Source organism: Empidonax traillii, unplaced genomic scaffold (assembly GCF_003031625.1).
Source record: "Empidonax traillii isolate 1590-97213 ecotype Southwest subspecies unplaced genomic scaffold, ASM303162v1 scaffold249:size1902748, whole genome shotgun sequence".
NCBI classification, from domain to species: domain Eukaryota; kingdom Metazoa; phylum Chordata; class Aves; order Passeriformes; family Tyrannidae; genus Empidonax; species Empidonax traillii.
In genome coordinates, this window is record NW_020955442.1 from 386,425 (window position 1) to 412,086 (window position 25,662).

A 25,662-nucleotide genomic window follows, 5' to 3' on the forward strand; every position below is an offset into this window, starting at 1 on the left:
AGAAGGTTATTTAAATGCATGTTAAAACATTAAAGAGAAAAAGAACATTCCATAACATATTTAGTCTTCCTTAAAGTTACTGGGGAAAAAACCAAAATAAACCAGTACCCCCCCTCCACAAATCTAATTTACAGGGGGAAAAAAAAAAAAGAAATCAGAAGATCTGATGAATTTTTGAAGTCAGTCACATTGTAAAAAGACAATATGAAAAAACAAAAGCAAACAAATAAAGAGGGAGAATGCAGAAACAAAATGGGAAAAAATGGTAGTTATCATTGTATAAGTCTCCCTCAGTAAAACAAACAAGGGTGAAGAGAAAGGTTATCATGCAAAGAAAAGAGCTGCAGAATTAATATGTAATCTCACTCAAGGGTAATTTTTAAGTTAAACACAGTTGCCACGCTGTCTTACCAAGAATTCAAGAAATCTTCTAGAAGAAACATATATTACTTCTGGAACACAAGTTGGAACTACATTTTAAACCTAGAGAGCTGCAATCTTGTCAAATGTAAAAGAAAAATAAATCAGTCAAAGCAGATTTTACTGGCATTAAATCTGATATTAGGTTTCCCTCTTCAACCATAGAATTATAGAATATCCTGAGTTGGAAGCAACCTACAAGGGTCATCAAAGTCCAACTCTTGGCCCTGCACAGGACAACCCAAAACTGAACCATTAATTAGAAGGATTCATGTCCTTTCTTGAAAAAATGCCTCAGTATTTGTAAACCATGGAAAGTGAAACTATAGAAGCATGAAGCAATCTATCAATACTGTTTGTTTAAGTGTAATGGTATCAGACATGAACCCACGTCTGAGTGAATTCTCATCACAGCCTATTCTTAGTATGGATTTTCCCATTCAATGAGAAATGTGCACAGATGATGGGCAAGTCTGTCAAACTGCTTTTGAAACAGTTAAAACTGTCATACCTGGACCATAAGATCCCTTTCCTCCTTTCCTTTCCTCCCACAGCTCAAAATATAAAAGAAAACCGAAATGCTGCCTCTGCTCACTTCCCCTATAGATCTTAGAATGGTATTAAGGTGCTAAAAATGTTTGAAGAACACACACATGGGAAAAGCAAAGCTCAAGTCATTGTTAAAAAAAATACACAGAATTCAGATCTCTGTTGCCTTCTGAAAGGTGTCTGTCCTTCATGGAAGGGGAAAGACTTCCCCAAAGCCTTCGCTTTGGAACTTTTTTCCACAGACCATACTCATGCAACTGATCTGTGAAATGTGGTGCTTTATTTGAAAGCAGAGTCTGTGTCTTCTTACCTGGCTACAACTCATGACTCAGAAATAAACAGCAGCTCAGAGCCAGAGGATTGGAGCAGTATTAGATTAACTGACATAATATAATCAGACCAGAGGACAAGCCAAGAATTTCTATACACCCAGTAATACAGAAATGCCTAAAAGCCACATAATATGCATATATTTTCCCAAATAAAACTGGATCAGGCTTGATTGACATTGCTGCGTGGCTGTAGTGACTCTGCAGTATAACAAGCAAGCTGCCTATCAGATGGCTCTCTTGTAGCCATACCCCTCTCCTTTTTCCTAGAAAACCAATTTGTGCAGAATGGAAATGGGACCCTAAAAAATTAGAAATGCAGCACTCAGATGCTGCATTGGTACAATTTATCTTGCTTCACAAAACCTGTGGGGACATAATGTGTCTCAATATAAGAAGAAAAGAAAAAAAGTGGAGAGGGAGGGAAGAACAAAGAAAAAACACTGAAGGTCTGACTCTGACCTGTATTATTTACAAAAAGAATCAAATTCTATAGTATTTTAGGAAAGAATTACTCATTTGGGAATGTAACAACTTTTTTTTGCTAAGATCTGGAAGGGCAAGGAAAGAATAAAACAAGTAACTCCCAAAAGTGATTCTACTAGAAGATACAAACAAAAATAAACTATGTTTTTTTCTGTGTATCTGAATTTCTTTGGTATTGAACAGCATGTGTAGCTCAAAGATTTCCTCTTTTGGCTTCAGACATACACTATAATTTGATAAAGGCAGTTCTCTTTCCTGGTTTTCAGAAAAAACAAATTTGTACTCTGAAGTAGCGAATCAACAAAATCATAATGCATTACCTTAGCAATTGGAAGTGTATCAACATAATAATCCATACAGTGATAACTGAAGTCACAGTTAAGTATTTAATCTTGCAAACCAATTGGAGAACATAGCAAGTGATAGAAAAATTGAGGCCAATATGATAAGAAAATGATTCCCCGGTCCTCCTGTGTAAATTAGAGCAATTTGCTTTACCTTTCACACTGAAGTCGTGGAAACAGGAAATACAGCACACTTCCTTATGTTGTAAGGAATTCCAAACTTTCAGATCACTGCTATTTCAATATAGGCCCCCAAATGTAAGTAGCCAGAGGAAGAAACAGTTCTCTGCTTTACATTAAAACATTTATAAATTCCTCCTTGCCTGGAGGGCAGCACTTAGTTCTCCTAAAGCTCAGATGATCACATCATTAATTCTTTTAATTCCTAACAAGTATTTCTGGACCAGTAAGTGGTAACTCGTAAGTGCACATCCCAAAATCCTTACCACAGACAGAAATGAGAAATTCAATTTTACCTGTTAATAGGCAAACGTTAATGCAATAGAAAAATATATAGTCAAACACAGAAGAAAAAGCAAACAGCTGCTTCATTCCCTACAAAACAACTTTAGTGAAATTAGGCTGTAGAAACTTGGGTCAAAGCACTGCACTGCAGATGAGTCACAATTCAGTTGATCAAAATCTTTTGTGTTCTCTTCTCCTTTATAATCATTTGAGGAAGGACTCTGCTTAATTAACTAATTTACACTTTGTATGGTCTTTTTCCAATAGAAATAATTTCAGACTTCTTTTGTCTAAAGATCCAGTTTTATGGCCTTAGGATATTTAATTCAGCCATTTTAGATAAGCCACTGTCCTGTCACTGTGTAATAATCATAACACTGAGATCATAACAGAAAGAATTTAACGTAGTTTTAGAAGATGCTTTATGTAACGTTGCAGTGAAAGGCTGTAAAAGTCTGCTTACCAGAAACCAGTGTACTTCAGTTCAGTCTCCACAATTACAACTGTGCTTTGCCATGCAAGGCAAATCTCTTCTCCTTTGCAGACTCCAGATACATTTGCCCCCTTTTCCCCTGTTTCGTATACCTTATCAGGACAAAACCACGCCACTGCTTCACTTCAAATCCTCAGTGTAGATTTGTATTTTAAATTCTCCCCTCACACCAAAAACAAAAAGCCTGGTTACAGGTATCATTGTAGGCTACACATCCCAAATAGTACCCAATTTCTCTTCAAGCCAGATACTATTGTCCAGCAAATTTGCTTTCCTGACACCTAATAAAATATCACAGACTTTGTAATTACCTGAAATTGTACAGTCTCAGCACTTCTCTTGTCCTGAGATAATTTTAGTTGTGATAACGACTGCCTTGAAGTCAGCTGACAATTGCTTAGCTTGTTTAACTTCATTCTATGGGTATCATATATGCAAAGGTCTGACAAACAATAGTCACTGCTTAACAAACAGGCTATATGTTAACTGGGGCCAGGAGAGGCTGACTATGAACTTTGACTAATTGCTTCTGGGTGAAAACAGTAAAACCTTACTTGGGAACCAGAAAAAAAGAACAAGTAAGCAGACCTTTATAAAATAGAAAAGTGCTATAACCACGACAGAAAAGGAAAATGCCAATGCAGTGACAGTACCCCACTGCAAACCAGTGTCAGCAAAAGGACAGGGAGAACTTGCTTCACTTAGAAGGAAAAGCCACACAGCAATACTACTAGTTTCTGAGATCTCATCAGACAGTATAGAAAAGCAGAAGGCAAAAGAAGTCTGATTGAAAACCTTCCATCTCATCTCCTGTCATAAATTAAATGAGGTTCAATCAGATTTAGGCAAGTTGGCCAGACCAATTAGCTCTGGAATCAGAGACAGCCTTCAAACATTCAAGTAAGCAACTCTCATCCATACCTTTATCCAAAGTTTGAGCACACAGAAATGATGACATTTCACTGACAAGTAAACAACTTCTGAAACCCCTTACTAAAGCAGAGGGCCATCTGCAAAGGCTTGTACCAATAAGTTCAGTAAGAGCACACTTCTACAGTTTGTTTTTACATAACAAGTGAAATAAAAATTCAGTAATATAATCAGGGGCTGCACTTGTGTTAATGAATAAACTTATTATATTTGCTTCTTCTGTCATACTTAACTTTTAAAGGTACACATTCAAGGTTGAGGTGTGAACAATCTGTATCACCATCGTATTCTACCTGGATCAGTTTTGTGTATGCAGCATTATGGCTACTTGCCATACATAATGAAGACATTTGGGAACAACAGCTCATTTGAGAAGCTACTTGTACACCACTTCCAACACCAACAACAAATGCTACGTAGAGTCAGAAAGAACAAATATATTAAGTTCAATCTGAGCATTTTAATTTACACAGAGATTCCCCCAACAGTAGTGATCCGTGGTTTTTATCCCATTTTCCATATTAAAGCTTTCTACTTCTATAAAACTTTCTCATAATTTTTATTAGCTACATGTCATGTTTTGGCTGGGATAGACCTAATTTTCTTCCTAGTAGCTGGTAGAATGCTGTGTTTAGGATTTAGGATGAAAATAATGCTGGTAACACAGGTGTTTCAGTTGATGATGAGCAGTGCCTGCCCCAAGTCAAGGACTTTTCAGTCTCCCATACTCTGGCAAGAAGGCGGCATTCAAGAAGCCAGGAGAGCGCATGGCCAGAACAGCCGACCCAAACTGGCCAAAGGGATATTCTATGTCATCATGTCCAGTATATAAACCAGAGGGAGTTGGCAAGGAGGGCTAATTACAGCTCTGGGATGGGCTGGGTATCAGTCAGTAAGAGGTGAATAATGGTATTGTGCATCACTCATCTTTCTTGGGTTTTACTCCTCTCTTTTTTTGTCTCTCTTTTCATTACAATTTTTATTATTATTAAATTTATTTAAATTATTAAACTATTCTTATCTCAACCCACAGATATAACCTTTTTCCCAATTTTCCTTCCCAAGACATGGGGGGAGTGGGAGGACTGGGGTGAACACGTGTTGTACTTCATTGCCAAATGGAGTTAAAGCAGGACACTACATTAAGCCAGTTAACTACATCTTTCAGTAACCTTTGTTTGCTTTCAGATAACCAGTGCACTTCAGTTCTTTAAGTGAATACACATATCTCCATATGCTGGGGCTCTATCCACATTATTGTCATCTTTAACAGGTAAAATCATAGCTAAAAATTTACCAAATTAGTTGTTTAAGATTCTGTCTCTGGTGTAATTTCCAAACTTTTTTTTTCACATCTTCTGTAATGTTTCAAATCATAGGCCCACACAGTGTCTATTCCCTCTCCAGTAGTATGATCTGGAATCCAGCAGGGGAACGGAAAGCGACAGGCAATGATTCTGGCATTACATTCAAGTTCTTCTTCCAGCTTCTTCTCCAACTGTGGCATCTGTTGAGTAATAATAAAAAGCTTTCAGATGCAGTTAAAAAAAACCAGAAGCATTCTCTTAGAATCTAATTCAAGTGTTCAAGAGAAGTCCAAGTTTAAGGATTTTTTTTTAAGTCTTACAAAAGTATTCATGATATATATTTTTGCCTTTGATGCCTTGACAAAGAATATCTAAAACGAGACAATGGCTATTGTGCCCGATTGGTGACATCAAGGAAATTGTTAACTCTAAGTTCTAAAAATTAAATCAAAAATTTATCCCTTAGATTAAAAAAAAAAAAAAAAAGGGAAAGAAGGAAAGAAAAGACTTTGCATGTTCCAATTCATGATTCCCTTTCCCTGCAGTGGGATTCTTCTCTGTAGAGAATGAAAGCTCAGCCCCCTGAATTTATGCTTTTTCTGACACCTCTATGTTCATGAGCTATTGTGTGGTACTCAAAAGTCACCAGTGGTCATAATTTACAGTCTAACCCCAAGACAGATCCTGGGACACTCCAAACATCACACAAACAACTAAAGGCAAACAATCTGCTGTCACTGTATTGTGAAGTGCTGCTATGTGAAATACTATTGAAATTGAGCTTTGATGAATCCACAGCCTGTTAACACATGCATGTGAGTACCTGCAGCAGCACTGCATGAAACAGAATGCAGAATCATAGAATGGTTTGGAATGGAAGGGACCTTTAAAGGTCATCTAGTTCAACCCCCCTGCCACAGGCTGGGACATCTTCAACTAGATCAGGTTGCTCAGAGCCCCATTCAGCATGACTGCTTATTTACAGTGATGGGACATCTACCACCTCTCTAGGCAACCTGTTCCAGTGTTCCACCATCGCAAAAATTTTCATACTTACATATACTCTGAATCCACTCTCTTTTAGTTTAAAACCATTAACTCTTTTTCTGCCACTACAGGTGTTACTACAAAGTCTGTCCCCATCTCTTCTATAAGTCTCCTTTAAGTATTGAAAGGCCACAACAAGGTCTCCCCAGAGTCAAGTCTTGTCTAGTACGAACAACCCCAACTCTCTCAACTTGTCTTTATAGGAGAGGAGCTCCAGCCCGCGATGCTACATCCTCTGATAATGCTTATAGCCTTCCTCTGAACCTGCTCCAACAGATCCATATCTGTCTTGTGCTGAGGACCCCATAACTGGATGTAGCACTCCAGGTCGGGTCTCACCAGAGCAGAGTAGAGGGGCAGAATCCCCTCCCTCAACCTGCTGGCCACTCTGCTTTGGATGCAGCCCAGAATACAATTGGCTTTCTGGGCTGCAAGTGCACATTGCTGGCTCACGTCCATCTTTTCATCCACCAAACACCCCGAAGTCCTTCTCAGCAGGGCTGCTCTCAGTCTGCTCATTCCTCAGCATGCATTGATACCAGGGTTGCCCTGACCCAGGTGCAGCACCTTGCACTTGGTCTTGTTGAACTGCATGATGTTCCCATGGGCTCACCACTTGTCCAGGTTCCTCTGGATGACCTCCCATTCTTCAGGCATGTTGACTGCACAACTCAGCTTGGTGTCACCTGCAAATTTTTCTGAGGATGCACTCAATCCCACCGTTTATGTCATTAATGAAGTTATTAAGCAGGACTGGCAGACCCCTGAGGAACAGCACTTGAGATCAGTCTCCATTTGGACATTGAGCCACTGACCATTATCCCCTGGATACAGCCACCCAGTCAATTCCTTATCCACTAAATAGTCCATCCACCAAACCCACCTCTCTCCAATCTAGAGAGCAGGATGCTGTGTGGGACCACGTCACATACCAGGATGCAACTCTCCTTGGTTGAACACCAGTGGTCTAGCCTTGCTCCTTTCACAAACACTGAGAGGATATGAAAGTCAAGGGAAATACCACTACTCTTCTAGAACAGAGACAGACAGTATCTGACTGGTCAGATACTCTCCTTGCAAATTTTGTTATGAATTAAGTGAGAAATGAATTAACACACTAAGACTTCAAAGAAATTTCTTTCTCATCCCAGAGAGTAATCCTGTTCTGGATGAAAAAAAAAAAAAAAAAAAGAAACTCAGCAGATTTAGCCATTTTTGTCCTTCAGAAAAGTTCGATGGCATTGATATGCTTAAGCACACCAGCAGTGTCACATCTATTTGGTGTTCCTTTTATTCTTCCATACTGTATGTATCTGAATGAGAATTGCAACAGCAAACTCCACAGGCTACTTCTATTATGTGTAAAACTCTATTTAATTTGATAGAATGATGCAACATTTAGATATTAAAAGGTTAAAAGGATAGTAATAATTTACAAATGTAGATCACCTTAAGACATGAAGGCACAAAATATATAAAAATTCCACAAAAATAAAAAATTTAAAAAACCACTAAAACCCAAAACAAACAAAACCACAAAAAAATCAAAAACACAAACAAAAAAACAAACACCCAACCAAAACCCAACAGAACATTATTAGAAAACAAGAGTGATTGAAGAAAATGTATTTCCAAAGGGTGCAGGTAACTTCCACTGTCACATACATGCAGGGTGTGCCTTTGATGTAATATCCTGTTATAGATGCGTTTAAGCTTACAAAAGAATATTTTAGGAAAATTATAGTTATAGACCCAATATATCAGAGTTGCCTCCTAATATTTTTAAGCATTCTATGTTCTGATTCCATCCATCAATAAATCCAAGTTTTGTAAGCTAATCTTGGATATGAAGTAAAAGCACTGTGTGGCAGCATCAAATCAGACCAGCATTATTAAAAACGCTAAAGAGATCTATTGTCCTCAGTAAAAAAAAATTTAAAAAAAATTAAAAACAATTAAAAAAATAAAATTTAAAAAAAAAAAAAAAAAAAAAGAGAAAAAATGTATTCAGGCTTCAAAAAAACTTAATTCAGTCACTCCAGAGGGTTGTGACTGAAGAAAATTTAAAGGGGATCATAAACAAATGAATGTTCAGGAAACACAGGTTCCTATGCCTGCATCTGTTGCATTTATGACAGTATTTCTACTGAAAGAATTTAGCCTAGTATTTACTGGATTTCAAAAGATTTTCTAAGCCCTAAAGTTACTCTTTCTATCACAGCTGTTACTAATTTATACCACTTTATTACATTTAAAGTTAAGTCAGTATTTCTTCTGGGATTACCCACATTTTCCCAGGGCATTTGTTAATTTCTAGTTTACCAAAGCTGCATTCTTCACCCGCACTTTTCCCCCTCGGTGCCATGGCAGAATTCCTGACTTCAAATCCAAACGTTTGTACTGCCCCCTGCTGGAACTCAAGTGGGAGAGCACTAAAGAAATCTATGCAACTATATTTCTACACCAGTTTTGAGGAATGCTTTTTCCCTAAAGATACACTGAACATAGGCTACAGAGCTACCTGAGGTATTTGTGTACCTTCCTATTTCAATATATCAGCTGCTGGCCTACTTGAGGTGATCTGAGTTTTGGAGAACATAAACAAAATTCAATACTCTCCTCTATCAAGGCTCCCAAAAATGAGTTTTAGTGAATTTCCTACTCCATCTTCTCCCTGCAAACTCCTTTTTTCAGAATGAAAAACTGAAATTTCCGAGAACAAATTTATCGGCTTCTCTCCGAGCACCTTGAGCGGTTTTCATTTGATTCCAAACAAATGGACAGAAAATTCTTCTCAAAAACATGTGTATTTTCCAATTTACATACTGTCACAAGTTTTACCAGGCTTTATCATGGCCATTATGAAGCAACGATGAAATATCAAAATATTATTATTTGGGATTGAGTGACAACACCAAACTGTGTGCTACAGTTGATATGCTGGAAGGAAGGGATGCCATCCAGAGGCACCTTGAGAGGTGGGCTGATGCAAACCTCGTGAAATTCAACAAAGCAAAGTGCAAGGTCCTATACTTGGGTCACAGAAAACTCAGACACATCTATGGGCTGGGCAGAGAAGTGATTGAGAACAGCCCAGCAGAGAAAGACTTGGGGTTGATGGCTGATGAAAAACTCAACATGAGCTGGCAGTATGCACTGCCAGCCCAGAAAGCCAAACTGAATCCTGGGCTGCATCAAAAGCAGCATGGCCAGCAGGTCAGAGGATATGATTCTACCTCTCTACTCTGCTCAGGTGAGATCTCATCTGGAGTACTGTGTACAGTTCTGGTGCTCCTAACATAAGGACATGGAACTGTTGGAGCAGGTCCAGAGGAGGGCCATGAAGTTGATAAGAGGACTGGAGCACGTCCCCTACAAAGATAGGCTGAGAGTTGGGGCTGTCCAGCTTGGAGAAGAGAAGGTTGCATGGAGACCTCATAGCAACCATCCAGTGTCAGAAGAGGGGCTACAGGGATGCCAGAGACGGACTCTCAGTTAGGAACTGAAGTGATAGCACAAGGAGGAATGAGTGCAAATTTAAAGAGGGGAAATCTAGGTTAGACATTAGGAAGAAATTCTTTCCTGTAAAAGTGGTAAGCCCTTGGAACAGGAGGCCAGGTTGGATGAAACCTTGAGCAATGTGGTCTAGTGGCAGGTATCCCTGCCATCCATGCCCAGGATGGGTCTAGATGATCTTTAAGGTCCCTTCCAACCCCTTAGCATTCTATCATTTTGTGATTGTTACTGACTACCTTTGATCTGCTGCAGGTTAGTTCATTTTGTAGATAAATGTACTATCACTGAATGCCTTTGTATTAAAATAATTAATCAGTGCAAAAATAGTAAACTTACCATCTGAGGTACGCCAAAAACAACAATATTTCTATAATGAGAAAAAGAAACCTAAAATAAAAATTGAGAACAAGTCTTAATGAAAATGGCATTTATATTCAGAGAAGTTCTTACCGTTCTTTTCTCCCAATCCCTCTAGCTGCACTTCTTTCAGCAGGCATTTAGACCAAAAATATGAAAGGAGATCCTGTATCAACTTTTCATTACACAAATTTCCACATAAAGAAAACTTTATATTCTGAACAGCAAAAAGTCTACAGTCTGGCCAAGGATATGGTACCAATTTTAGTAGAACAGAAAGCATAAATTTAGAAAATACCTACATGATTTTATTTATATCTAAGTTTGGAGCATTTTCACAGCTTCTGTAAATGCTAAAATAATGTATAGTTTAAGTTTTTGTTAAATGTTAGCTAGTTATAAAAACATACTAGGCATTCTAATGCCTGGGTACTTCCAGTCAGTGCCATGGAGTTTTCCTATGCTACTCTCTGAGGAGAAAAAAAAAAAAAAATCCCAAACCCAGAAAAAAAAGCCCCACGTAATTCATCAGGCACAGGGCTGTTCAAGTAGCCTTTACTGATAAAGGGCAGCACTTCAACAAAGCTCAGAACCAGCAGAGCAGCATATTAAGCCTGTAGAAACTTGAGTCCCAGCATAAGTACTTTGCTCAAAGCCCAATATAGCACCTTGTTGCCAGTCAGCATTACAGTTCCTTCAGGAAAGTATTTCCAAACTATGAAAATCTCTCAATCATCCTAGATTCCTTCTTACATACTTCACTACCTACCTTCCATAAGTCTGAAATATAAAATTTGGTATTCTGATGTACTCCATCTCTCCAGGCTCGGTATCTGGAATACCAAACTAGCCAGGGATTTAATTCATAACCAACAGCTTTGAATCCCTTTTTTGCAGCTGCTATCACCTACAAGAAAGAAAACAAATCTTCACTGAGAAACATAAAAGCCTATTCATCTAAACAGGAGCAGAGTTTTATTTAAAATATAAATCAAAAGAAAGCACTTGTGTAAGTCACTCAGGTTTAAATGCCCAAGAGTATAGTGTGGTATAGTGAACAAAAACTCAAAACTACATTTTACTATTATGGCTAATCCAATTAAAATAAGTATATTCAGACAAACAAAATTAATTCATAAACATTCACAGGGCAAAATTGTAAACTTGTAGTACATCTATGACTCAAGTAAAAGTTTAATTAAACAGATTCACAACACTATCTTGGAATTAAAGAGTACCAGAATTGACCATGGAGAGAACAGTAAAACACACAAGGAAAAATGCTCAAAATTAGGCCACTTATTTGAAAAGCAGTGAGGGGTAGGCACGTGAGCAACACCTGAATCAAAGCCAAAACCAACAGCAAGAGTCTGAAAGTGATCTGTTGATACATATTTAAAAAAAAAAAATTAAAAAAAAAATCAAAAAGACACAGTTTATAGACTAAAGGTTTAATACATAATTTAAAAGGTTATTGACAAATTTGAATCAGGAAACGTCTGATGAACTATGAATTTTTATTCTTGTAATCCATCAGTCATTTTTCATTCTCCTTTTCTGTTCTGTCACCTTTATACATTAAGCTTGAACTGCAGCTCCAAAAGCGCAGTGCTATTTAATCTCACAGCCTCATTTGCTGCAGCTATACACCTATGTGGAATCACAGCACCAATATTTTGGTGGCATCTGTTCATGTGAACACGTGCAATTCCCTCCAGTCACCACGACGAGGCTATCATTTTGTATGCTGCCTTGGTCAAGCTGCAAGACTGGAGCAAAAAGTATTTATTACTCACCCAAACTCAATGTAAATCTTTCTCAACTTTGATCCTTTGCATAAGACTCAAACAAAACCAGTGGATGCCAAAGACAAGACATTTTTAAGTATGAGAAGACAGCAGCCACAGCTACAGCATTTGGTAGAGATGCGGTATGAAGGCATTTTTGAGGCATGGTATGAAGGAAGGCAACGTCCATAACTTACAATGCGGCCATCCCCGCTACCAATGTCAACTAGGGGGCCACTTCTATTTTCCAACATTTTCAGCACATTCTGGATCTGAGCGGCAGTTGCAGGAACAAAGGGCAGGCACACCTTCCTCAGGGCCGGGGTCACAAAGGGGGTGACCACGGCATAGAGGGCCACCAAGGTGCCGCCGAGCCCAGCCGTGACCAGCAGCCCCCAGCTGCTCCTCCTGGAGCCGCCCTCGCCATCCTGCTCCGGGCTCTCCTTCACCGCCGCCTCGGACATCGCACCTGGGGGCCGACAGAGAGCACTTTCACTAACAGCTTTATTAAATGCTCAGTTGCGATAAAGCAGTGTGTTCCATCAAAGAGAGAGGACATTCGAAACAAAGCAAAACAAAACAAAAAACAAAAAACCAACTAAACAAACCCGTCCCCTCCCTCCCCCGTTATATTCCCAGACCCTAGGGACATGCTCCAATTGCCGAGAAGCCGAGGCAGGAGGTTACATTGTTTCAGAGCAGGAGAGCCGTTTCCATGAAAGCCCGCAGATCACCCCTCCACCCGCCCAGTCGGCAGCGCCCCGGAACGGCTCAAGGGCAGCGCAGGCAGGGACCTCCCAGCCAGGGACGGCTCGGGAGCCCGCACACAGAGAAACGTCCCGGAGGAGTTCCTTTTCTTCCTCCCAGGAGAAACTTTTTTCCAGGGGACGGGGACATTCAGCCGTGCCCGCCTGGACACCGCGATCGCAAAGAAACCCACTGACAAACGAACCTACAGTCATGCTGGTCCGGCGGCACTTATAGGGAAGGGCAGTACCACTTCGCCATGCGGGGTGGGGGACATGAACCTTTCTGAAGGCGCTCTGGAGAGGAGCGCCGCGCACACTTTTTCTGCCGTGTGTCTGTCTTCACTCTGCCGCGCTCACGCCACCCCGTGCGGCCCGCTGTCGCCGCGCTTGGCGCCCGTATCCCACCGCCATGGAGAAGATCCTCTCTACCTCCACCCCCGCGAGCCGGAGGATGCCGCTTCCCCCCCGTGCCGGACCCTTCCAGAAGGGTCCGCCGGGGGCGCCACAAAGGTTCCGCCCGCGAAATATGTCCCGCAGGTGCCGGCTGCGCAGGCGCGGGGCGGGGCGCGGCGTCACGTTGGGCGCGGCGGCTTCCGGTCGGAGCGCGCGAGCGGCGGCGGCGGCAGTGGCAGTGGCAGGAGCGGGAGCCATGTCGGCCATGGGCACTCTGGCGTTTGATGAGTATGGGCGTCCCTTCCTCATCCTCAAGGACCAGGAGCGCAAGACGCGCCTGATGGGGCTCGAGGCGCTCAAGGTGAGCTAGGCGAGGCGAGGCGGGGTCGCTGATCCACCCGCGGGCCCGCGCTGGGTGGGCCGCGCCATGCCGTGCTGTGCTTTGCTGCTGCGAGAGGTGGGAGGATGGAGGCCCTGGGAACGAGGCCGCGCCGTGCTCTCCGCCAGCCCCACCCGAGGCGCAGGACGGATGGAGCCCGCTGTAGGCCCGCAAGCGCGGGAGGGATGGAGGGAGAAGGAAGACATCGCCCCGGGGCCGGGTATGCGCGGCACGGCGCCCCTGGGGTCTCCGTGCGGGAATCCGCCCCGGAGTCGCGGCGTTCTGGGGCCGTCACCCCGCAGGTGCAGGCGCCCCTCCCCGCGGCCCCTCCCTGGAACTGCCGCCCCCCACCCGGAGTGGCCGCTGGGGGAAGGCCGGGGCTGAGCGAGTCGGCACCGTGTGAGAGTGCGGGTGATACAAATAGCGAGGGAAGAGCGGAGTAAGCACTGGCACAGGTTGCCCATGGAGGCTGTGGCTTCCACATCCGTGGCAGCGCCCAAGGCCAAGTTGGATGGGACTCTGAGCAACCTGGTCTAGTGGAAGGTGTCCCTGCCCCTGCAGGGGCTTAGATCTGGTTGATCTTCAAGGTTCTTTCCAACCCAAACCATTCTGTGGTGATTCTGTGATGAATGAAATTGTGCTGACTTCTCCTTGTAGCATTACCTGCTCCTGTTGCTGCCCTCCTTTAAACCTGGGTGCTGTCGCTTTGGCTGCTCTGCCTTTGCATGCTTTAGCGGAGCCAGCACAAGAAAAGCCACAGGAAGTGTTTCTGGCATAGAGACGATACACATATCTTGATTTCTTTTCTTCAGTCATAGTCAGTTGTTGTCAGTTGAATTGCAGTGTTTGCGTTACTGTATTCTTCCTAGCTTATTGTTATGATTTCAGAATACGTGGTAATTATTTACCTTCTTTCTCCTTTGTTTTTTCAGTCTCACATAATGGCAGCAAAGGCTGTAGCAAGTACTCTAAGAACATCCCTGGGTCCCAATGGTAATAAAGAAACACTTCTACTGATTCTCTCTTAGTAATTGTTTTGAGGGATTTTCTAGGTTTTCCTTCATGCTTTGAACGTGTGTTTTTAGGCTTGGATAAAATGATGGTGGACAAGGATGGTGAGGTGACTGTGACAAATGATGGTGCTACCATCCTGAATATGATGGATGTGGATCATCAGATAGCCAAACTTATGGTGGAGCTGGCTAAGTCTCAAGATGATGAAATTGGGGATGGAACTACTGGAGTCGTTGGTAAGAAAGTATTTTAAATTTGACTAAGATTTTCCAGCTTTAAAATCAAGCTTCTTCAGCTATTTTGAGAAATTTTGTGTGAAGTAACAGTAGCTTTTCTTTAGCAGTTCTCTACGGTATTGCTGCAGTGTTTTTGTAGGGTCGTTTCTAAGTATTTAATGCTGAGAACCCTCTTTGTACTTTAAACATTTTTCTGTATGATTTTCTTCCATAATCTTCTACCTGTCCTGCATTGGTGCCTGTCCTTTATTTTGGTCTTAACATAATGCTGTTTTCTTTCTAAGCACAGCAAGTAGGGGGTTGTTTAGATTATTTTGTTACTTAGGAAATGTTGAATTTCTGTAATATTACAGAAAAAATGAGAAAGCATGCTTTTTAATCTGTTGATAATGTATTTAAAATGATGCTCCAATCAAGAGTAAAATTTACTTTAATTTTTTTTTTGTAGTTCTGGCTGGAGCACTGTTGGAACAGGCTGAGCAATTACTAGATCGCGGTATTCACCCCATCAGAATAGCAGATGGTTATGAGCAGGCAGCCCGCATTGCTATTGAGCATCTAGACAAAATCAGTGACAGCTTTCCAGTTGATCCACAGAACATTGAGCCTCTGATCCAGACAGCAAAGACAACTCTAGGCTCTAAAGTGTAAGTCACAAAAACTTCAGAATATTTAAGCCTCCCTTGAAAACTCTTTGAGGGGAATAGAGAAATCCTGGTGTTTTGATGAATTATTAAATTGTTTGCGTTGTTGAAGTGCTGCTAAGGGCCCTCTTATGTTTAATTTTGGCTGATTTCTCAATGGACTATGTTGCGAATCCTTTGTCTCTAAATGGTCAATTCCATGAAGTTTAACAGCACAGAATCAGCTTCATTCTAACGTGTTAGTTCCAGATTTCTGCATCACAGCAAATTCCAAGAGTAATGTAAATCTTATAAAAATAATTATGTGTAACGTTTCAGAGGTTTTGTTTGTTGTGGGGTTTTTTCCCCTAAAAAAATTTTACCTCAGGATAGTTCCATAAGTTTATTTTCCTTTATGGATTCTGTGTGTACTTCAGACATTGGACAGGCTTCCTTTGCTGGGCTGTCTTAACAGTGGCTTCTGTCATTTGGATGTTTATTAATAGTTACTGCTCCTCACTGTATCAAGACTGTCCACAAAGGCTCTTTACACCAATCCTGTTGTGTGTTGTGTTTTCTGCCATATCCAGCACCTTTTATGTCTGTGAACAAGCAGACAGGACCCTCTCTTTTAATGCAGAGTGCAAAAGTTTCTAGCTGTAGTGATACTTCCTGCTGTTCGAGATTTGATAGAATCACTTTTTTTCTCCCAAGTTGAGGAAATGTAATGCAACTTAATTGTTTGTTTGTTTTTAAACATAGAGTTAACCGTTGTCACAGACAAATGGCAGAAATTGCCGTGAATGCTGTACTGACAGTAGCAGACATGGAACGTAAAGATGTTGATTTTGAGCTGATCAAGGTACAAGGCAAAGTGGGAGGTAGACTGGAAGATACGCAGTTGGTTAAAGGAGTGATTGTGGATAAAGATTTCAGTCATCCACAGATGCCTAAAGTAAGTGACGTCCCTGTGTGTGTCTGTCACGTGTAATGGCTTAAATAAGATTGTCTTTACATGCTGTCCTGGCATTTGTTTTTAATATTTAAACAATCTTGTGGTTTGGCTTGGCTTTTCACCCATGTATCAACAGAGGAAGGGGAGAGGAGCATGAAATTCTTCATGTTGGAAGTTTAGAATTTACAGTAATATTGAGAAATTATGGCAAGGGGAGGAATTGCTGTCCTGCTAAGTGAGGACAAGGGCAGAGAGTTCTATGTTAAAGCAGAAATCATCATCCATAGTGTGTGATAGGCTTAATATGCTTAATGAAAGTTAGTATCAAGAAGTGCTTCTTAACCTTTGAGATTCCATGTTGTGCTGTTTGGAACACCCCAGAAACTGTCCTTGTATTATATTTAATGTAGATAAGGTCTCCAAGTCTTTGGGCCCTGTACTGCAAGAAAAATGGAGGCAGTTGAAAATTTCTACTATTCTTAACTATTTTTCTAGCTGGTGACACTGTTTATTCTGTGAAAAGGAAGACGAGTGAAAAATATCAGTCGTGTAGTACTTGAAATGTTGCTATAAAAATTATTAGTGTTCTCAGTGGTCACTGTGGATAGGGCGAACAACAGTTTCATTGAATTTTTTCTGGTTTTTAAACATTAAACTATGAAAAGATGTCACTGTTAAAGATTGTTAAGAGCTTAAACAGTGTCTAGAAGCTGTGGAATTTATTCTAAGAGGGTTACAGAGATTTTTGACAGAATTATTTAGTTATAGTTAGTTCCCCTTGAGAATAGTTAGATGGTCTTCACATTTCCTCCTATGCCCATGTTTATAAAGATATGTCTGTAAGTTTTGCTGATATAAGAAAGAGGTGCTAATGAGGCCAAAACTCAACTTTTTGGTTTTTTTTGAATTGCACAGGAGCTAAAAGATGTTAAAATTGCGATCCTTACTTGTCCATTCGAACCACCTAAGCCTAAAACCAAACATAAGCTTGATGTCACATCTGTGGATGACTACAAGGCACTGCAGAAATATGAAAAAGAGAAGTTTGAAGAGATGGTGAAGCAGGTAGTCTTTAGGATTATTTCTGTTTTCTTTGTCTTTCATAGCCTTTACACAAAATAGCATAATACATTGATTTATTCCTGGAAATGAGGTAATACTCCTTATAAGAGGCAACATACAAACAATGCCAGAGGGTTCTTCTTCAGATTTGTATTTTGACAAAATTATGAGAATTAAAACCACGAAGAGATTGTTTAAGACTGATGATTTGTGTTGCTTTCAGATAAAAGACACTGGTGCAAACCTTGCTATTTGCCAGTGGGGTTTTGATGATGAGGCAAATCACCTGCTGCTCCAGAATGAGCTGCCTGCTGTTCGTTGGGTTGGTGGACCTGAAATAGAAGTAAGTAAAATTGGGCTTTGTACCAGTTGTCAAACATTTGTTAAATAATAGGCTGTACCAGCTAGAAGTTCAGCTTTCTGGGTAGAACTGCGTAATTGTGCACATGGGTGTGTATTGGAGAAAAATCATTGGTGATCTGTGGAGGAACATACAACGAATGGGATTATGGTTTATAATTGGAGTGTACATATATGACTTTAGATGTCTAAGAACGTTTCTGCTTTAGTCTTGCAGTTTGCAGAAATGAAGCATCGCCTGAAATACTTTCAAGTGGTGGGAAGATAAGCTTTTGGAGTAGGCATTTGACAGATTCTTTTTCACTAGTTTTATGTTATGTAAAACACCATGGAAAAATCTTAACTGATGGTTGTTTAACTTCAGTTAATCGCCATTGCGACTGGAGGACGCATTGTTCCTCGCTTCTGTGAACTCACACCAGAGAAACTGGGTTTTGCCGGTGTTGTCCGAGAGATCTCCTTTGGAACAACAAAGGACAGAATGCTTCTCATTGAACAGTGTCAGAATTCCAGAGCTGTGACCATTTTCATCAGAGGAGGAAATAAAATGGTGAGATGCTTGGTCTGTTACAAATGTTTGATACAGAAGATGCAGAATGTGTAGTTCCTTTCTAAAGCATGTTAATAAACTCCTCTTGATTTTTGTCTACATTTTCCTTGCAGTGTGGACAAATAGAAGGGATAAAGGGTTATAGGCAGTCATGACTGTGTGTCAGAAGTCACTTGTTAGATTCACATCCTATGTTTTTAAATAAAAACTTTGTTCCCTCTCTATTAGACCGTATAGTTCATAAATATAGAAATAATTTTACCTATGGATTCTCTGGGGTTTTTTCTCATGGATCACTTTTATGAGTAAATACTGTCATCTTTGAAAGATTCAGTTTTATCGTAGACTTAGTTGTAATGCTTCTGATTTAGTCCAGTTAAAAAAAAGAAAAATAAAAAACCCAAACCAACACATACCCTACACACTCCATATCCTCCCAGAACAAGACCATTTTAAATGTTTATGTATTTAATGTTGGTTTTGGTTGTACTATTAGCACTAAAGTGTATTTACTATAGGTCAAGCCCTACTTTGACTGAAAAAACTTAAGAAAAAAGAACATATCCTGAAAAGTTCTTTAAGGAAGCAAACATATTGCATTAAAGGTTAGAATAACTTGTTAAGTCCTCCTCTGTAACCACAGAGCTGGACAGCTGGACTGGCAAATTCTGTCTCGATGCTGCCATACTTGCCCTGGTGGCAAATTCCAAATCATCAGTGATGCAAACTGAGAAGCAGTTCTTTCACAAGCTGAATGAACATCTGTCTCAGCCCAGTATATTTATTTGTTCAGTATATGTTCGTTAAATATCTAATGTGTTAAATACATATTTGTTAAATATATGCTAAATCCTCTTACATCTGTTGAAGTTGGGAGTTGACAGAAACTGCAGCTGAAAAAGGTGTTGGTATTTAAATTTGAGTGTTTTGTGTCTTGTAAATATAAAAGATTAAAACCCTTACCATGTAAGTTTTTGTCCCTTTAATTACATATTTAGCAAATAACATTGAAATTAAATATATATATATTTTTATTCTTTTTTTGTCACTGGATATCTAACATTCTATATTTTGAAGTAATATAGCAGTAGTAGAGCTGCATTAGAGCCATGAGAAGATCCTACAGTTCATTTGCAATTTTCATTTCTGTATTAGGAAATACCTCTTCATAGCCTTGAGATGTGTATATTGTAAAATACATGCTTTTTATAATTCCAGATTATTGAAGAAGCAAAGCGATCTCTTCATGATGCACTGTGTGTAATCCGGAATCTCGTTCGTGATAATCGTATTGTGTATGGTGGCGGTGCAGCTGAAATTTCTTGTGCCTTGGCAGTCAGTGAAGCAGCAGATAAGGTGAGAAAGGAATAGTTAAAACCATCTTTAGAGATGCCAGAAAAACATCAAAGATATTCCAAAACATGCATATTGTGGAACTTTCTGACATTCACTTATAACCAGCATTAAAAGTTTTCTTTCCCTTCTCTGTAAAAAGTCCTTACTAGTACTGTTTTTCCTTTTATGATAAGAGCAGTTTAATTTTTTTTTTAATTTGCAAGTAGTTATCGTCCAGAGGTATTAGCTCAGTTATTAAATTCCCAATAAAATCTGCATGTTGTGTGTGTATATTTTATAGCTAGTATGAAAGTCTGCTTTCACTAACATTGGCATTAATAGCTTATGAATTCAAATTTCTTCTCTTCTAGTGCCCATCTTTGGAGCAGTATGCTGTGAGAGCTTTTGCAGATGCCCTGGAGGTAATTCCCATGGCACTCTCGGAGAACAGTGGTATGAATCCAATACAGACTATGACCGAAGTGCGGGCTAGGCAAGTGAAAGAAAATAATCCAGCCCTTGGCATTGATTGTTTGCAGAAAGGAACAAACGGTAAGAACTGCAGTGTGGAGAAGGAGGAGCTTATAGGCTTTTCTTTCTCAAAAGCTCAGAATGCTTACTATGGATTTTTTTAAAACAGCTTCAGTTTTTCAGACTCTTGCACCTTGTCATAATGAATGGGAATGCAGGTGGAGGGAGAGATACATACATGTATACCAGGAAGGAAATATATCATTACTTGAAAACCTTTTTTTGGTGGCAAGATTAGTTGAAGATGTATGCTGACATTGTGGCACAGGAAAAAAAGCTACTCTCATTATGAGACAAGAGCAGGGTGTGTTTTAAATACTGTAATTTTAGTGATCCAGTTTACAGTGCAACCCTGCAAATAACTGTGAAGAAGTAAACAAAAGGCTGAAAGTATTTTGGTATAGAGTTGTTCACACCAGTAGGCTTGCATATATAGACCTGTAACAAGCACATGAAGACTAAGGAGCAAGTGTATAAAAACTTACTTTCATCTGGATGTACACTCTTCAAAAGAACATGGTAAATTGCAGAATTTGTAAATTCATAACCTTTCTTTGATTAGGTGTTTCTGTTTTATGGCATTTGAACTTGCACTTCTTTAGTGGTTGCTCAGCCCTTAAGGTGCTTTCAGTATATGTATATAGAAACTGTGCTTTTCAAAAAGTAATGCAAAATTGGGGAAGAGCTAGCTGGGAAAAGAGTTGGATCTTAATGTCCCAAGATCTTTGGTAAGAACCCAGATGTAAAATTAATTTGTGCAAATTGTGTTTGTAAGCTGCAGTGGTCAAGAGTAATAATTTCAAAACATTCTATAAAATTACATGAAAATTACTATCTCAAGCTAAATATAATATCTAGGCTTGAGGAGAGTGTCTAATTCTTCTGCTTTCTTTTGGCAGATATGAAACAGCAGCACGTTATAGAAACCTTGATTGGTAAGAAACAGCAGATTTCTCTGGCGACTCAGGTTGTTAGAATGATCCTGAAGATTGATGATATCCGTAGGCCTGGAGAATCTGAAGAGTGAAGGTTGAAGAGCAAGAAACATTAAGGGGCCAGAACAGTAGCGAAGACAGTAGTATACTGATGCTTCATCTTCAGCTATTTATTTTGGACGCTTTTTGTTTCACATACTGTAATGGCTAATTGTTGGAAATAAAACACAATTTAGCACTGGTGATTTCAATACTTGTTTCAGAAGTATTTTCTTAGACAAGTTTAAATATTCATAGAAAACACTGCCTGAATGTATAGAGAAAAAACATAAATAATGCAGCAATAAAATTCCATAGGTCCTTTTTTATTGCTCCTGCAGCTAATTGCTAGCTGCTTTTGAGCAAAGCCCATATAGTCTCATTTTAAGAGGGCTGCTAGTCTTCAGTGAAGCAAGCAGAAATTATTAAAATAAATTTTCATTTCATTATTTAATTAACAAGTAATTATTTTAGCCTGCAGTAATTCTCATGTTTAGTTTATCAAGTATGAAGGTTCAATCTGAGGATTTACAGAAGTGGTATTTCATTATTCAAGTTGCTTCTATTTTTTTCCCTTGTTGGTACCCTGTTCCTGATTTATATGCAAGGAGGGGTTTTTTTTTCAGGAGTACATACATTCACCTAAGTGTGTTTTTTTTCCCCAGTACTATGTCTGTAGTACCACAATTGAGAGTGTTTACTTTGGAATTCCCCATTGTGATCTTGGAATGGTAAATTTGTTAGTAAGGTGTCTTGCTTGTGAAACTATCAGCAAGAAACAAGTGGTAGACTAGAACCTAATGTACAAATCTTTTTTTTGCATATTTCAAAAGCAAAGGAAGTATTGTAAATATCAGTTCAGCATCGCTTGTGTTACATTTCACATGCATAGTTTTAAATTTTCAGCATAGTGTAGGACAGAGGAAACTTTTTTCTGGTCACTGTTTTCTAGTAGGTCTCGTTCTGATTGTTTTTTGCTGTGACCAGACCTTGCTTGTGCCAAGCAAAATCCTTCAGTGAGTGTTGATAGAGGAAAAACAGTAGAAACAACAAGTTTACTTGTTATGGGACTGGTTATATTTCTAGAACTGTTTGAGGAAAATCATGCAAAGTTTCATAGTCATTGTTAGTGAGTAGTGGATGTTTCCTCATTACTCTTTTACCTTTTCCCAACTTTGCTTCATTTACACGCAGTTCCCTGGACAGCAACAGTTACTCAGTTTTACTGCTGCTGAACTCTGGCATTCTGAATGGGTTCATGGTTGCAAGTGTGAAATCTAAAAGCCCAATCACTACCTGGGCTCATGTAGAGCCATCTCTTACTTTGTTCACCAACACAGAAAGAAAACGGGTGTAGCCAGAAGTTTAAAGGGAGTAATGCAGTTGTACTAATATACCCCTTTCACCTTGTAGTGAAGTTGTACATGTGACAGGTAAAGAGAAAAGTTATTCCCATTTTTCTGGTTTTTTTCTCACACCCCTGTCCTCTGTAGTTGTGGTTAAACCCCAGCTGGCATCTAAGCCCTACACAGCCGTTCACTCACTTCCTCCCTGGTGCAGTGAGGGAGGAAATTAGAAGTAAAAGTGAGAAAACTCATGGGTTGAGATAAAGACAAGTTTATTAGGGAAAGTAAAAGCCAGGCACAAGCAAAGCAAAATAAGGAATTCATTCACCAGCTCCTAGTGTTAGGCAGGTGTTCATCCATCTCCAGGGAAACTGCTCTATCCCACTTGAGGAGCTTTGGCCTGGGCTATACCTGTGGCTAATTCAGGCCATCTGTGTGGTTGTGATCCCTCCCAGCCTCTTGCACAGCCCCAGCCTATTTCCTGTAGGTCAGGGACTGTGAAAAGCAGAGGCCACCTTAATGCACTGTTCAGCAATAGCAAAAACACTGGTTTCTTTTCAGCAGTGTTTTGGTCACAGATCTTAAAGCACAGCCCCACACCAGCTACTGTGAAGAAAATGAACTTCATCTCACCTGGAGGCAGCACACCTGCCTGTCCACGTTGGTGAACCCCATTACTAAATTATTTCAGTTTCACAATTAACTCTGATTTTTCAGTTACTTTTCCTTTAGCGGTGGCTTAGATATCGTGACTCCTCTGAGATGTTAGGTGCCAGGAAGAAACGGACACCACTTTTGGATGTTCTGACTGGAAGATGTAGAACAGGCACAGCAGGCACTGCTGCAAGTGGCCAGGGGGAGAGTTCTGTAGATGTGCTCTCAAGATGGTACCCAGGGTTGTCTCACAGCAACTGGGAGCTGACTGTAACACTGGACAAATCTTCAGTGGGATGTGTCAGCTGAGACCTGGTCAGAACTTGGTGGTAGTATGTTGGGTTTGGGTGGTTTGTTTGTTTTTCTTCCCAGGGCAAGTTTTAACTGTAATCACTGCTTAATTCAGAAGCCTCTAGGAACACAGGACAATTTATTTTGAAAACTGAAATTGTGGCTTTGCTGATCTGACTTATGGAAATAAACTTTTTGTGCTCTGTATATAAATATTTTTTAACGTTCAAATAGATCTTAGTATGGCAAATCTGAAGCTTGGTAATGGAACTTTGATAAAATTGTAAGAAATTGAAGTGATTAATTTTTCAGAGGTTTGTAGTTCAATCTAAATAGTACAAAGCATTAGTACTGTCAGTCACGGTTGCATGGAGGCAGTTGCAGGACAAATGGCTTTCATCACAGCATGCAACAGGCAACTGAAAGTACTAAACCAAATTAATGAAAGCAGTGCAGCTCAAACTGGTACACTTTCATGGCAGGAGTAATTTGTACTTTGACAGAACAATGGGAATATCTGTATTGAGACTTTGTGCAGGGGTCTGGCTCTGGTCAAACAAAACAGTAAATGTATCTGAATAACTACAAGGTTGTGGGAGACAAACACTGATGTTCAAATTAATAATTATGTGTTTGTAACCACTGGGAAATAAAACCCTAATCTAGTGGTGTGTTTGGAGCTGCAGGCCCCACAGTCCCTACAAGTACTACTCCCTTACTCCAGGAAAAATGAGAGGTTCGCCACGGGAGGGCAACATATGCCTATCACTGCCATAGCAAACAGCATCCAGGTTTTTTAAAAGTGAGGTGAGGAAACCAGCAGATCTTTCCCAGAATCACTGACATGGCACATATATGTCATCAGCCAGATCTGAATCTTTCTGAATTCCCCTTCAAGGGCTCAGTGACTTGAGCTAATTTCATGACTGGCACCATGGACATGACTGTGTCCTTGTTCACATCCAAGTTTTCATATATTCCCAGGACCCTGCCTCTGTGTTGCCAGCTGGCTTTTCCCAGCCTCTTTTCTTATTCTCTCTTGTTGTGTTCCTGAGCCTGGGCTCCTTTCCTCCTCTGATCTCTCACATCTCTACGCTGATACAGTGCTTGTCTGTGCAAGCACACAAGGCAAGACTGCCAGGAGCACAGTGCACAGCACAGCACGTAGATCCCTCTCCATCCCTCCTGCTCACACCCATCCTGCAGCAGCTGTGGGGTGCAGTGTTTCTGAGCTCAGGGCCGTGCTTCTGAGCTTAGAGCTGAGCTTCTGACTTGAAGCACCCCACAGCGATTCAGAGAAATCAGGTCTCAGTGGATTTTTTTTTTTTCAGGAATACGGTTAAGCAGACCTGTGAAACAACATTCTTGTTTCTCTACAGACACTTCTTATAACTAACACATTTTTCCTTTGTTTAGGGAAAAAAACCTGCTGTTTAATCATTTCTGCATAGTTCATGGGGAAAGATGCCTCATAATGCAAACAGTTCCTGTCTGAACAATCTAATCTGACAAGTTTACAGATAAGGTCTTTAATGGAGTAAGTCAAGCAGTCTTGCTAGCACTCTCTTAGCTCTCTTGCTAATATCAAGGCACATGAATACTAGGATATCTAGACCCAGACCTACCTAAACTAAGCTGAGCAGCTCCAGAACCTGCCAGGGCTGTATGTTTTTATGCTACGTCTGTACAGAAAAGAGGGCACCATGGGAGCTGCTCTCCTCTGTGGCAGGATGGCATGACTGTCCCTTGCATGGGACAGTGTAAATTACTGTTACATTGGCCATGGGGATGGTTATTATGCTCTCTGGACTCAGTTTACCATCATCCAAAGATTCAATTGTGAGGTCTGGGTCTGGGAGACTAGCCTTGTATGTCCTCCCTCTCCATTTCACATCTTGGAGGGTTTCCCAGGAACTCTCTGCCAGGGAACATTTCTCACCATGTTAAAGAGCTAATTAAATGGACTGACAGTGTTTGGTTTGTAAACAACTCATCTCTGTGATACAGGAGACAGTTTGCTAAACTCAAATGACTATGGAGTAAATATTTAGTACATTCTCTGTAACACAGACTCTGTGATTTCTGCCTGGTGTACCTGCACTAGAATCTGCATCCTCATGAGATGGGTCCCTGAGCTATTTGGGACCAGTAGTTGTGTTGTGCTGTGGAGAGGCTCCTGC

At 40.3% G+C, this 25,662-nt stretch overlaps 2 protein-coding genes across 3 annotated transcripts; one reads left to right on the plus strand and one right to left on the minus strand.

The window, feature by feature from the left end:
- Positions 1-3,987: 3,987 nt before the first annotated feature.
- On the minus strand, positions 3,988-13,141 carry ATPSCKMT (ATP synthase c subunit lysine N-methyltransferase). Of its 2 annotated transcripts, none has more exons than XM_027889047.1 (5): positions 13,059-13,141; positions 12,228-12,499; positions 11,013-11,150; positions 10,223-10,273; positions 3,988-5,523 (listed from the first exon to the last, which is right to left on the minus strand). In XM_027889047.1, the coding sequence occupies exons 2-5, from the start codon at positions 12,492-12,494 to the stop codon at positions 5,326-5,328; spliced, it is 654 nt and encodes a 217-aa protein (XP_027744848.1). In that variant the 5' UTR covers positions 12,495-12,499; positions 13,059-13,141; the 3' UTR covers positions 3,988-5,325. The 2 variants fall into 2 exon arrangements, with proteins under 2 accessions (XP_027744848.1, XP_027744849.1); XM_027889048.1 differs by having other exon boundaries at positions 13,028-13,130.
- A 223-nt stretch (positions 13,142-13,364) lies between these two features.
- On the plus strand, positions 13,365-21,403 carry CCT5 (chaperonin containing TCP1 subunit 5). Its single transcript, XM_027889033.1, has 11 exons — positions 13,365-13,533; positions 14,484-14,544; positions 14,637-14,801; positions 15,250-15,448; positions 16,187-16,379; positions 17,295-17,444; positions 17,665-17,784; positions 18,166-18,351; positions 19,570-19,707; positions 20,058-20,238; positions 21,117-21,403. Exons 1-11 carry the CDS (start codon positions 13,429-13,431, stop codon positions 21,242-21,244), a joined length of 1,626 nt encoding a protein of 541 aa, XP_027744834.1. The 5' UTR covers positions 13,365-13,428; the 3' UTR covers positions 21,245-21,403.
- The last annotated feature ends 4,259 nt before the right edge of the window (positions 21,404-25,662 follow it).